A 14,358-nucleotide genomic window follows, 5' to 3' on the forward strand; every position below is an offset into this window, starting at 1 on the left:
CCTTCCAGCCCGCCGCCCGTCAAGCTGTGAGGCGACAACGGGCGATCGCCGCGAGCAGCGTTAGCCGCGGCGGCCTCCGGTCCTCCGCCTCTTCTTCTGCCCCCCCACCCGCTTCCCTCCTCCCACTTCCCGAGCTCCGGCGTGTCCCGGCCACGCTTGGCGCTGCTGCAGGAACAAAGGAGGACCTCGCGGCGGCGGCGCCACCTCCGTCTGCGGTTCTGACCCACTCCCAGCCCGGGGCGACCGCACCAGAGCGCCCGGCTCTCCCGTCCCGGAGGCCTCGGCCCGGCACCCCCTCCCCCCCGCGCCGGCACCGCGCGAGCCCGACTTTTACGCACCGGACCCCGCAGGGTGAGTGGCGGCGGGGTTAGGGAAGGGCGTCTGGGTCCTCGTGCCGGGTTGGGGGTTGGGGGTTACAGGGGCGCCGCGGATCTCCGGCGCAGCCCGAGCGGGCCCCGGATGGCGGCGTCCGGGGGAGGGGAGCCCGCCCGCCAGCTCAGGAAGCACAAAGGCGGAGGCATCTTCTCGTCGCCGAGGCCCGGCTCCCGGCGCCCCCTGCTCGCTTGCACACACAGGGTCGGGGGAACAATGCCCGGCGTGCAGCCTCTGCGGGCTGGGCTCCGGGCCTCGCTCGCGTCGCTCTCGGCCGCCCTTGGCAGCGGCGCCCGGCGTGGGCAGCCAACGGGGAGAAACAAAGAGGCCGAGGCGGCAGCCGCGCCCCCGGCCCCCAGCCCGCCGCGCCCCCCGGCCCTCCCCCTTCTTAGAAGAGCCGCTCGGCGTCGGGGGTCGGCGCGGGGCGGGTGGGGTGAGGGGCTGGCTGGGCCGGCGGAGCTGCTGTTCTGCATGACTCAGTGATTTTGGGAGAAGGCCCTGCTGGGCTTTCCTGTGCGAAGCCTTTGCTTGGAGGGGGATGGGGACCCAGTGGGATCCGAACTTGTTTTAAAATCTGCTGGAACGTGGGAAGGGGTTTTTCTGCCGTCGTGTTTTGGTTTTCCCAACGTCGCTGAGTTTCTCCCCCAAGATCTCTTTTGTGAAGGAAAAGGAGCACCTTCCCTTTTGTTTCAGGCATTTAGGCTGGTAAGCGTGAAATTCTTTGGTCGCTTTCTATGCACTCTGTAAAGCTGTGTTTTTGGGAAAGGCCAAGTTATGTTTATTGATTGAGTGCCTTCTAAGAATCTGATCCAAAGAGATTAGGGTAAAGTCGTGAGGTCACAGAGCCCGTTAAATCTGGCATTCGGGTGATTTACAGAGTTTGAAAATCTAAATTTTAATTTCATTTTAAGACTTTAAAATATAGGATTTCAGAACTCAATTGATAGGATATTGCACTTTTATCTTTAAATTTTTTTCTTTAAATGTACAATTAAAAAAATTTGTTGTAGTTTCTTCTCCCCTACTTGCTCTCAGGCCCGATATCAATCAGGCCTTTACCAATCATTCTGATCTACTTCATTGGGCAAAAAGGGAACTGAGATCTGGAAAAAAAGGACTTGTACAAGGTAACTGGTTAGTTAGTGGTAAGTTAGAGAACAGAACTCGGGTCTCCTAACACGCGGGTGAGTCATCCCTTCACGTCATATGCACCTTGAATCAAACAAATTGCATGAGCATAAAAAGCCCTTTATTCAGATTTGGGTTTGGAGAGTTGTTTCCAGTTTACATGCCAGGGTTGTAGTCTTTGTTGTTGTTGGGTTTTGTTTTGTTTTGTTTTAAAGCTATGAGTTAGAGGAAGCCACAGACTGTATAAGAAATACGCATTCTAGCTATACTTGATAGAACTACACATGAATGATCGAGTTTCTTAACTCTAAAGGAACTAAATCGTAGTGATGCTGTATTTCGATATATACGTGTGTGTATATATACAACTAAGGAAAGACCTATTTATTCTGCCTGCTGGCCCCCCAAAAATTTTTGGCACAGAACATGAGAATTCTTTATTGCTTTGTTGCTCTGTCTGCTATTCCTTCTTGGTTTATAAACAACCTGACTATTGTGGCCTCATGAGTGGATTAATGATGCTTGCATCTTCTAGACTGAGTTTGAGATTGTCCTCTAGTTCTCCCTGGTGACACTTAAAAAACAAAACAAAACTGTGACAGCCTTAATCATATTTGTGTTTTCTCATTATGTTAAACGTATGAACGCTGCATCTTTAGTTCTTGGGGTAGTGTAGGAGTTGGCAGGCTCTGAGATATAAATAGAAGCTGATTTCAGAGGCCCCTGTTGACTGGGTTTTATGTGAGAGCCTCCATCGAACTCAGCTCAGCCTGTCACATTGCAGCCTTGTGACAGGCTGAGGTGCCCGCCCATGTGATCTAAGCTTCTGAGAAGTACTAAGGCAAGCTATGCACATGTGATGGCATTTTAAAAGCTAGCTTTCTAGGGGGAAAATCTAAAAATAGGAAGCCGTTAGAAGAGTCTCATGCCCTGGTTCTTGTGTGTAGTGTCTTAGAACTCAAAGTGATTTATAGTGAATTGAAGGGAGATGTGTTTCCTGGGGAAGGAAAGGTGGAATACTCTGCATGTTGAAGTAGATGAAATTACTAGATAGGGCTTCCTCTGTTTTATTTATATAAAAACACAAAGAACTTTAAGAATAGGATTAACTAAAACTACTTAATGTGTGTTGACGTTTGTATGCCAGTTTGCTTTTAAAGCCAATGTCAGATGATGTTGGAAATTAGTGTAGAAAGGATGTGCTAGCGTAATTCTTCAGCTGACTACAAGGAATGCCCAGCTTTTTGCATAGGGCAAAAGATTGATAAACTTTGTGCATGGTGAGCATGCAAATAAATCCGTAATTTATTATTTGAAGCATTTTTGTGCTTATGTTGTACTTAGCATATTTTAAAAACCCAGCTTGAATGTGTTTATTAATAAACAAGTGATATTGAAATATTTTTACTACCCTGCTCCAAAATGAGTCAGCTAAATTCCACTTACTGTTTAAAGAGACAGTGTCAACTAAAGTAATACTATTGTTCAAAGTAAGTTGTGGACCTTGGTCATACATCATACAAGATTTATTGGCTTGAATATTTGTATGGTGTCCTTTTGCTAACAAGGAAGGGTTACTAACCTTTAAATGTTAGGGGAATAATTGTCAGGATTCTGGCCAGGTGAAAATTGCTTATCCCCTCACCCCCTTTTTATAATTTGGTAAAAAGTGTTAACACTTGAGTGTTTGTAACACACTAAGGAGTATATTTATTATAGTATGTGGTAGTTGGAAAAAAACATGAAATTCCAGAAATGACAAGTTCATGCTTTAGAAGTACTTTACTTACATGAAATGACTTGAGAAACCATAAGTCACCTTTATTATTGACAGTAAAGTGTACTTATTAAATGACAGTGACCACAAGTTATAACACACAATTTCCCTTTGATAAAATGCTTTCAAATGCATTTTGAACATTCATGTTTTAAGATGATGAGAAAAGCCTCTACAGTTTTCCTTTTTTTTTAAATAATTTTTCTTAAATGTGTATTTTGTTAGCGACATGGACTTCTTTACCAAGAGGAAAACTAACTAAAGTCAGCAAAATTTTGTGCTAGTTTCAAAAAAGCTAGAAAAACAAGGATATACTTGCAGTATGAAGTTCTTTCTGGTAATCTAGCATTAAATATTAATATTACTGAAAGTTATGTATTTATATTTTACGTTGGCATACTGCATTTGCTCATGGAAAGATTTCATTACTTTGTGGTATGAGGAAGACAAGCGCTTGTTAAAAGTTTTAATAGCTAGAGCTTTTGGCTAAGAAGTCTATGACTGGTAATTTGTGCATTGCAGGTTTCTAGGCACTGGCTTTAAAGTACTCAGAACCAGATTTTCACACCTCAGTTGTAGAACATAAAAAGGAGTTTCATAAGCAGCTGACCCTTAAATTCTTAAAGAGCTTCACTTGTTGCTGCCCAGTAACAGGGAAGGTTAGTTGATCTTCCAGCTCTGTTTTCAGTCATCTGTGAAGACATTTCAAAGTTTAAAAAGTACAGATGCCCAGCCCCTTAGCAGAATTATCCAATCATATTATTTACGGTGTTTTAAGAAAGCTTTATAGGTAGATTCAATATGCAGTCAGTTGTAAGAACCACTAACAGACATCAGCAGCCAGTGGTTAATTGTAATCATTGTAGTTTTTTTTTTTTTTTTCATTTTCAAGTTCCATTTAATATGTTTCAAGTTCCATTTAATATGTTTTTGGCCAGTGAAGTAAAAATGTGATTTGAAATGGTCTGCCTATATTGTTGGAGAGCAGAAAGTGACTTAAAGATACCAATTGGCCAAATTAATTAAAATACTATTCTGATACCTGGCCGAGTGACCTTTTCAGAAATTGAAACAGAATAATAGTGACAGCTGAAATAATTCATTTTAATGTTTAATGGTACATATATTTTTGTCCTAAAGAATGTAAAGCCATTATAGTCCACTATCAAGCTGTGACATAATTTTCTTTGTTGTTGTATAAAGGCAACCAAATGTTCATAATTTCCTTCACCCACTCTTTAACAATTAACACAATTTGAGCCTTATTAGAACAAACTTGGTTTTTAGAACTAAAGGTAGACCGATGACTTTATTAAGGATCCCTGTTGCTCAGGAGTTAAAGCACATGACTGCTAACTGAAGGGCAGTTCAGACCTACCAGTCCGAGGGAGAAAAATGTGACAGTCTGCTTCCATAAAGATTTACATCCTTGGGAACCCCATCGGGCAGTTCTCCCCTTGTCACTAGGAGTCAGAATCAACTCAGTGGCAGTGAGTTTGGTTTTTTGGTTTGATGACTGTATTACACTAAGTTGATTTTATTTTGGAGGAATGTTAATTTCTAAAGTTTTGTCTTGTTTTGTTTTGTTTATAGCAGAAAAATATGGCTCAGGAGACTAACCAGACCCCAGGGCCCATGCTGTGTAGTACAGGGTGTGGCTTTTATGGGAATCCTAGGACAAATGGAATGTGTTCTGTTTGCTACAAAGAACATCTTCAGAGGCAGCAGAACAGTGGCAGAATGAGCCCAATGGGTAAGTTGTTTCCAAGGAAAAACACATTTGAAGAACTGGTGGACAGAAAATATAGAGCCAACAATTGGGGCCTGAGACTGAGAATCAGTGCTAAAAGCCCAAGGAGCGAGGACTTCCCAGAAGAGCTTGAAATTAAAGAAACAGCTCAAGTACTTGGCCTGACTACATCGGGAATGAATGACTACAAGCATCTTATTGCTTTTTCAATTTTCCATTTTGAGGTTTTGTTTCATACTTGTGTTCACTGGATTACTTTTTTAATATATATTTTTGTTGGATGCTCACATAAGTATAGTACAGTGAAAGTTCTTAACTTACTAACCTAATCAAATGCAAGTATTACTTATAGTTTTGATACTAAGCGAGTTTTTGTAGTGTTGATTTGGTTCTTATAAATGCTTTTTTTAAATAGGGACAGCTAGTGGTTCCAACAGTCCTACCTCAGATTCTGCATCTGTACAGAGAGCAGATGCTAGTTTAAACAACTGTGAAGGTGCTGCTGGCAGCACATCTGAAAAATCAAGGTAAGAGTGAATGAACATTTTGGGGTTTTTATGATCACAAGAAATCAATATGTCTGCTATCAGTACCCTTATGCAGATGTCAGTATATCAGATGTTTTTGGCTTTGCGTGCATTGCACAGAGATTTTGCTATGAGTCAGAGTCAATTCGACAGCAGTGGGTTTGTTTCTTGGTTTTGGTTTTGGATAATATGTAATCTCATAGGTCATCGAGTAAAGATATATATTAAAGCAGACTCCATAACACCTTCAAGTACTGTGTTGAGAATGCTGTGCTTTTACTTCCTTATAATTAAGGTTTAGGAATTGTAGCAAGACTGCAGACGTCATATATGATAGTGCCACATAAGGCTGCCCCTTTAGCCCTTAAACAAATTATAGGCACAGCTGAAATTCCTAGTTGGTTGTAGTAGGACATTGTAATCTGTACAAATGTACAACCTTGAGTTGATGAGCCACTTATCAAATTGCTTGCTTTATCCTCAATCATTTATGATGGGACGCTGATACTCTTTTTAAGTTTTAGTTTATCTAGGTGTATTTGATCTTATTGGAAGGAATATAATTAAAAATTAAACCAACAACTTATTCATTATACCAAAAGTACCCTTAACTTCTTTAAAAATAATTGTTTGCTTGAACTCAAATAGAAATGTGCCTGTGGCTGCCTTGCCTGTAACTCAGCAAATGACAGAAATGAGCATTTCAAGAGAGGACAAAATAACAACCCCGAAAACAGAGGTGTCAGAGCCAGGTATGCTTTCTGTTTAATACTAGTTCTGAATTTGGTATTTTGAGAGAGGGTTGGTTTAGGGGGTTTCTTTCCTTCCAATTATAGGGCCAGAGAGAGCTCTAAAGTATCAAAGAGAGCTCTAAAGTATAAGTCAAGCAAGAAGCACTACCTTTAAACTATCTGGAAGTATAAAATCATTAATACTCTTATCTCTTCTACCTTCCCTACGCCCCCACCCCACCGCTACCCCAATACCACAGATCAGCAATTTGTAATCGTGACACTAGAAGTGTTACGAGCTTAATGAAATTGAAAGGTAGTTTAACATCTTTTAAAGTTATCTAAATCATTAGAGAAGGTGTAGTCCACTCAAACATGTTCATAAACAGAAGGAATTCTTGATTAAATTTTAAGAGCCACAAAGAAAAAAAAGATTGTCAGCATTGTAGAAAACTACTCAAGCAACAGAACACATTGAATGCTAAAGGAAACTTTCAAATTGAAGAGGTGCAAAATCCCTTATCACATTTTGTGGGGGTTTACAACTCGGTATGGCAAGGCATTTTGGTTTTCATTAGTGACTTTGAAGCTGTGATCAGTTAGCACAACTGAAGTACTCCAACGTGAGAACACTGACTTGTTGGAATTACCTGTGTTAGACCCTAGAGCAGGAAGGTCTGTGCACATAGTTCATTGAGTCAATACATTATTTCCTATTAGAGTGGTTGACTGAACACAATGTAAACGATTATTGTGAAGAGGAAATAGTATTAGAAATGTAATCTGCTTCTTTGAAGGCTTGCTTTTGCTAACACCGTAGTCAGGCTTATGGCTGTAAATGAATTCTATTATATTGCATAACAGTCTTTTTAAGTTAGGTCAAATTCTCAAGTTTGGCAGATGAATCTGGTGTTTTGAATGTTCATCCTTCTAAAACAACTGACCAAATGAGTTATAAATTTGGAGGGAGTTTAGAGTAAGTTATTAAACCAATCAGCTTGGACTTAGACACTAATAGCTGGCTTATTGTTTAGGCAGAAATTTCAGCATTGCAGACATATGCCACTCGTAGGGTGTGGGTTGATATTAACCCCAGAGTTTATAGTGTTTATGGTATAATTGACTTTTATGTAAGTAGAAGTAGATTTTGATTTTTTGTTATAAAGAACTAATGTGTCTGTGGCCTTAGATACAGTCATCTGCAATTTTGTCTTTATTGTGACAATTTGATGTCATGTGTGAATTAAAACTTAAAGCTCTTTTAGGTGAAGAAATAGGGCTTTTTTTTTAGGTCATGTCTCTCATTGTCCAAATCTGGTACCCATTTGAGATAAGTATGTCAAAGTAAAAATAAAAACCATGCTTTCAAAATCTCATTCTGTCTAGAATCCTTAATAGTCTAAAATGGAAGTATCAGAAGTGCTTATGTTGTGCTAAAGGCTGTCTTTGCTAGTCTTTAAAAAGAAAGAAAAAAATCCTCCAGATTTTCTGCATGTAGCAACATAATGCACTTGTGAAAATGGTAAAATAATTATTTTGGAATTCTTTGGATCTGAAGCTGATTAGGGATTAAGATTTTGGGTTTGTCAAAATTTGCTGGTTTCTTCTACAGGATTGTTTTTTTCCTATCAGCTTAAAACCAAAATGACTTTTTAATAGATGCTTCAGAAGTTTTCACCTTTATTGATTGAGAATTAATGAATTTGAACTGCCCTAATTAAGAAGTTTGCATTTAGAAAATAGCAGTGTGGAAAAGCTGAGCACAAGGCCACCATCTCCCAGGTCTTTAAAACTTAGAATTAGGATTCTGTTTTCCAGTACTGGTAAAAAGTGAGTTTAAAGAATACAAGATGTACAAAATTTATAAAATTCAGAGGTCTAAGTATTGTTATGGTGATTAGCAAAATGTTCTCAGATTTGGAAGTTCTGATATTAAAGTACAGAGGATCCTTATTTAAAGTACATGTTTTTTAAGAATTCTTACAAGTTTTTGCTAAAAATATTACCTTTTCTGTTAAATGTTTCCTTTTTTTGACATGTCAGCTAGTGAACTCGTGACAAAATTCTAATTTCTACCCTTGTTATTCAGTTGTCACTCAGCCCAGTCCATCAGTTTCTCAGCCCAGTACTTCTCAAAGTGAAGAAAAAGCTCCTGAGTTGCCCAAACCAAAGAAGAACAGATGTTTCATGTGCAGAAAGAAAGTTGGCCTTACAGGTATTACAGATCACATAAAATGATGTATATTTTACTGCCAGCATTTAACAAGGAGCTCTTAAGGGATTGGTTGGTCTTACGTTTAAGACAAAATGCCAGACTTTTAGAAATAGAAAGTTTCCAGAGTTGCCTGGAGAGGAATGGTAGTGAGGTGGAGAGATGTTGGGTTTGATTTCCATCTGTCTAATCATATGAAAACCTTTATTAACTTCAGGCAGTCTGAATTATTTTCCTTTATTGGATTGATAAAAATTCATCTGTTTTGATTTTTTTGTACTCCTGGGGAAAAGTACTGGAACTAAGTACCTACCATATTTTTTCACAAATAACACGCCAACCGTGCAACCCTCCCCCCACCCCGTCCTCCCGTGCAATGTTTTCCAAAGTGCACTATGCCAATTTTTATTACATGTTGCTAACTTCATTTGATACTAAGAAGACATAATTAGACTATGAAATAAGCATACCTTTCACTTAAGACGATCTGATAGGATTTTTGCATTCAGCTGTTGAGTTAATGCTCTGTAGTTATCAACATTTTAAGAGTTTATTTTCTGATTACTGGGGAACTTATCAAACTCGAGCCATGGCTTACACCTTTAATATACAAGTATAAGCAAAAGCAACATTTTTGAACTATTTTTATGCACATAAGCAGAAAAAGTGAACAGAGCAAAAGAAAATGAAAAGAACAATACGATTTACCTGTAATATGGGAGGACGAGTAAATGTGGCCGAAATTCATTTCTGGAAATGTCACAAGACATGCATGGTATAGCATGGGCATGCTATGCTAGAACTGTTTTACTTAATTTCATCATTTTTCTGTGTTGTACGTGAGGGTGTGTTATTTATGAGAATATACAGTACTTTGAGCTAGGTACAAAATGTTCTAGATCCATTTCACTTGTTTCCTTTAAATCTCAGAACATTATGTTTGTCTTTCCCTAGTTTTCACTTGAGGAAATATTGCATAGTTAAGATATGGTAGGACTAGGATTTGGACCCAGGAATGTCTTTTCTAGACCCTGTGTAATTTCTGTGGGAGTTCATGGATACAGAGAGCACTTGGCAGAATTAGCTGGTAGATAGCCCATTTTGTTTTCTCTCAGTATGGAATCATTTACTAAGCACTTTTTCCTTCACAGTCTCTTTTGTCCTTGGAGGATAAGAATTAATGTAGTATGTTAGTTTCTTACCATCTCAAATAGGTTAAAAGTTTTTTCAGTTTAAAGTGTAGACTCTGTCAAGAGTTGTCTATCTTTTATGTTGCAAAATGCAAGGAGAATCTGGTTCCTTTTCTATAGTGACTAAAGATTTTTTTTTTCTTTTAATTGCCATAAGTTCCTGAGTGACTCTCCTTCCTCTTCTTTGTACAGGGTTTGACTGCCGATGCGGAAATTTGTTTTGTGGACTTCACCGTTACTCTGACAAGCACAACTGTCCATATGATTACAAAGCAGAAGCTGCAGCAAAAATCAGAAAAGAGAATCCAGTTGTTGTGGCTGAAAAAATCCAGAGAATATAAATTTACTACTTGTGAAGAGACTGAAACTTTGTTTTTATTTTAATATATCGTAGGAAAACATTAAAGAGCAGATGCATGGCCATTTTCCTTTGATGTTCTCCAGAGTTTTACTTTACACTTGTCTGTCTTATTGATATTTTAGGATGTTTGGGTGTTTGTTACAGGCAGAATTGGATAGATACAGCCCTACAAAATGTATATGCCCTCCCCCTGAATAAAATTGGATGCAAGTCTGCTCAGCAAATTGAAAAACACTGATATTCGGGACAAGATTTAGTTCCACGTGCCAAACAAAATACATGAAATCTCTGCATGTTTGCAGCATATCTGCCTTTTGGGAATGTAATCAAGGTATAACCTTTGGCTAGTGTTATGTGCCTGTATTTTTTCTAAAAAAATGGTTACACCAGAAAAGGACTGGCAGTCTACTTCTACCATAGTTAAACTTCACCCTGTTAATTTCCACAGCATGTTCTTTGAAAGCAGAAAGAAAGGTGTAAAGAGAATCAGACCTTTCCATGAAACCAGTGTTTGGTGCCGTATGTAAGCCTGGTTAATTGGTCTTCTAAAAGCTGTCAAAGTAATAAGACATTCTGTGAAAGGTAAACACAGCTGGTTATAAAAGTCTAAAACCATCAAGCCAACAGGGTCTTGATATCCTTGAAAGCTTACTGTGCTAGTCTGCACCAGAAGATGTCTGCATTACTCTGCTAAAAATGTGTAGCACAGAACTGCACTAGGATTGATTTGTTTACAAGAAGAAATTAAAACTCTTTAACATTTGGTTTTCACATACAGCAGCTCTATCGAATAACATGCATCTGAATTTTTAAGTTGCAAAAGTTAACAGTTCATTTTTCCTGTGCATCGTTTGTTGAATGTTTTGGTTCAAGAAAGAATGTTTAAAGCTTTTTAAAGACTTCAGTTCTCAATGTAACTGTACCCTTCTGCATGGAAAACCATAACCAACATGGCTGCAGTAGACTTCTTAGTGGTAACCAGCACCACTTGCAGAGGGCTGCTTTATCATATTAATTGTACTTGGGTGTAGGACTCTAGTGTTCTTGGGTGTATTGCATGGGCTGCATTATCTACAGCATTGTACAATAACAACTAGAAGAGGCAGTATACTTCACTGATGCTTGTCTGGTAATACCACTTCTGTGTTATAATGGAAGGTTTTTTGTGATGTATGAAACTTGTGTTTTTTATATATAAATGAGTACAGTTAGATTAGTGTTGTGGTAATGCCTGTTTTCATCTGTAAATAGTTAAGTATGTACACGAGGCACTACTGATTTATTGCAGTGTTTGGTCCTAGTTTTTACTTTTATTCTTAAAACATTCAGTTTTGCTTTCAATTTTATGTACCTTAGTTCTGAGTTAGATCTGCAGATGTGTACAGATAGCTCATATTTATGTATTGCACATAATCATGCTATTCAGCATCAATGCTATATTGTATTATGTAAATAATAAAAGCCATGTACAGAGGGAAACACTCACTTGTTCATTGGGTTTTTAAGCCACAGCTAGAATCCTAAAGGGAGAATATTAGAAAATGTTTCATATACAACCTTTCAGTTGCATACATAGATTTTGCATGATTATATTGTAATTATTTTTTCATTGCCATCCCTGAACTTCACTTACTCAAGAACCATGAGATGAGTTTTGTGAAACATTTTCAAGTATGATACATGATAGGCAGTCAGTTTATCTTTGAAGAAATGAATAGGTACCTTCAGGATCAAAACAATCTTACAGCTTAAGGGGAGAAGGAAATTAGAACAATTGTGACCTATCTTCCTTTTCCTTTTTTTTTTTTTGCTTTATAGATAACTTAGGATAAACTTATAAATTTGAAGAGAAGAGTAGGCATGACTTTGTATACAAAAATAGGCATGGTTTTTGTTTTGGGTTTGGTCCTAATGTAAAGTGGACCCAAAGGGTCAGTTCTGCAGGTGTGACACCAGATAACAACAAGGAATAGTTAACATGCTGACTTTGCCAGTGGGATAGCTCAAATTGAGAGCAGAACCATTGCTTTTCAATACAGGCAGCCCCCAGGTTATGACCGCTTTCCATTCCTAAATCTGTCTTTAATTTGAATTTGTATGTAAGTTGGGACAGTTAGGTATGGTTTGTATTTAACATCAGTCAAATGTCTTAGTGTGTAGTACATAATGTACCTTTTTATGCTTAAAAAAATTAAACTTCAGATACACTAAAATATAATAATACAGTAACAATGTTTTGATGTGCATTGTAAAGTAGCACCCATTCTGTTGTTAGGGACCATGGTTTGTATCTTGAATTTTTGATAGGCTTTACGGGGCTTGGTTCCTAACTGCAATGTTCTGTGGAAGCTGGATGTTTGTAACCTGGGGACTGCCTGTAACGGAGTCTGGGATAGAAATATTACTCAGTGGTTTGCTTAAATATGTCACAATACTTTGCCTGCTATTTCTTCTGTTGGTTCAAGTGGGGAAAATTCATATATGTAGAAATCCATGTGCTGAGATGAGACTATCTCCCTGGATATGAAAGGTATTGAGGAGTGACATGTTGAAAATGATGGCATTTAGAAGGAAAATTTATATTCAAGTTTAAAGTGAGATGTATTACCCCCACCTCTGTCAGCAAAACTTTGCTTGATAAATTTTAAATCTTAAGGTTTTGAAACCAGAGTGACATGCAGTGAAAAACAGATTTTGGATTTAAGGGTTTAATTTGTCAAGAGCATCAATAGGTTGATGAGAAGGGTAATAAAAGTGTAAGGAAACTAGGAAAATTGTATTCTACCTAGACTCTTGGAAACCTGAATATTTCTCTCAGTCCAGACTATTGACTTTGGAATGTTCATTAAGAAATACTAAGTATTTTAAGAATGTTAACGCTATGACAGGCTGTGATGATGTGAACTAGCTATATGACCTTGGGCTAGTCCTTTAACCTGATTTAATTCTCGGTGGGCCTGGTCTGTAAAACTAGAGCTTCAGGTTTGATCTGCAATGGGCTTCCCATTGTGAGGATTAATTTTCAAAGAAAACTTACTTGACAAGTATGGACTCTGGAACCAGGCTATTATCTGTAAATAACAGTACCTACTTCAGAGTTGTGAGAATAAAGTATTTTAAAAACAGTGCCTGACATATAGTAAGTATTCACTATTAATTTTAATATCTTGTAATGATTTCCAGGACTTGGAAAGAAAGTTGAGAATGAGATTAAATGGTTAAATTTTACTGCGAAAAGGTACAGGTGCTGTAACTTTTTAACTTCCAGTTTAAAGTGACAAATCATTCTTTTCTGTAAGGCTTTCTTTGCAGATGTCTGTTTTAAATGAAGTTCCTAGCAAGTAAGTAAAAACAGGCAAATGTCTGCTAAGTAATGTCATAGCAACATGATAAGCATAGTACTGTTATAACTGATTTTTTTTTTTTTTGGATTGGCAATACATTCATATAGTTGAAAAATGAGTTTATAAATAGATATACATTGAGAAGCAAAGCCTCTCTCATCCTGTCCCGGTTCACTCGATACCCTCCACTCCAGAGATAAGCATATTTTAGGTAACTGCCATAACTTGGATTATTTTATCTCCTTCACATCATGCAAATGTCTGAATATGTACAATGACCTAATTTGACTGTTTTGAGTGCAGTTTTTATAGAAAATTTTGGAGAGTGATAAATACGCTTGCTAGTTGATTAGCGGTAAGATAAAGTAGCATTCAACTGTATTGAAGAGGCAGCAGGCAGTTAATGAAAACTAATGACATTTTGACAAGGCAGTTTCTCATGTTTGTACAATCTAAAAAGTCTACATGTACAACAAAATAGAAAATTGCCATTTAATACTTGTAGCTATTTACACACACACAAAACACTGGCGTCTTTATTTTTGTCCCCGTCCCCCCTCGCCCCCGGCCCCGTACATTTCTTTTGTCCTAGAAGTAAGTTCTGCTCTGTCCGTTAGGGTCACTATGAGTCAGAATTGACTCGTCAGTAACAGGTTTGGTTTTTTTGGTTTAGAAGTAAGTTACACCATTTTGTGGGATAAGTGTGTAAGACTCCATTTTGTCTGCAACTGATTAGCACTCATGCTAACTAATCTTGCTAAATCATACTTCACATTTTATGCTTAAGTTATTAACAGCAAGATGAGGTTATTTTCTAGTTAATGTTATTGAATACATTTTTTTCTTGGTAATTTTGATTGAAACTGTCACTACAGAACCTCAGCTGAAATGATTGATAATGGAACCAAGGCTGTTCAGGAATTAGGGTAGTTGTGTGTGTGTGTGTATGTGATGCTTATCATAACC

At 38.2% G+C, this 14,358-nt stretch overlaps 1 protein-coding gene across 1 annotated transcript; it reads left to right on the plus strand.

Moving 5' to 3' along the window:
• Nucleotides 1-827: 827 nt before the first annotated feature.
• Nucleotides 828-13,543, plus strand: ZFAND5 (zinc finger AN1-type containing 5). Its single transcript, XM_023737748.1, has 5 exons — nt 828-5,030; nt 5,443-5,554; nt 6,203-6,306; nt 8,375-8,500; nt 9,880-13,543. The coding sequence occupies exons 1-5, from the start codon at nt 4,880-4,882 to the stop codon at nt 10,026-10,028; spliced, it is 642 nt and encodes a 213-aa protein (XP_023593516.1). The 5' UTR covers nt 828-4,879; the 3' UTR covers nt 10,029-13,543.
• The last annotated feature ends 815 nt before the right edge of the window (nt 13,544-14,358 follow it).

The sequence above is a fragment of the Trichechus manatus genome, unplaced genomic scaffold (assembly GCF_000243295.1).
Source record: "Trichechus manatus latirostris isolate Lorelei unplaced genomic scaffold, TriManLat1.0 scaffold00107, whole genome shotgun sequence".
Taxonomy (NCBI): Eukaryota; Metazoa; Chordata; class Mammalia; order Sirenia; family Trichechidae; genus Trichechus; species Trichechus manatus.

Excerpts from the sequence above, each read along its gene's own strand:
- ZFAND5 (XM_023737748.1), top strand. The coding sequence starts at position 4,880 with ATGGCTCAGGAGACTAACCAGACCCCAGGGCCCATGCTGTGTAGTACA. Across the intron at positions 5,555-6,202 it reads AGCACATCTGAAAAATCAAG|AAATGTGCCTGTGGCTGCCT; the intron begins GTAAGAGTGAAT and ends GAACTCAAATAG. Across the intron at positions 6,307-8,374 it reads AACAGAGGTGTCAGAGCCAG|TTGTCACTCAGCCCAGTCCA; the intron begins GTATGCTTTCTG and ends CTTGTTATTCAG.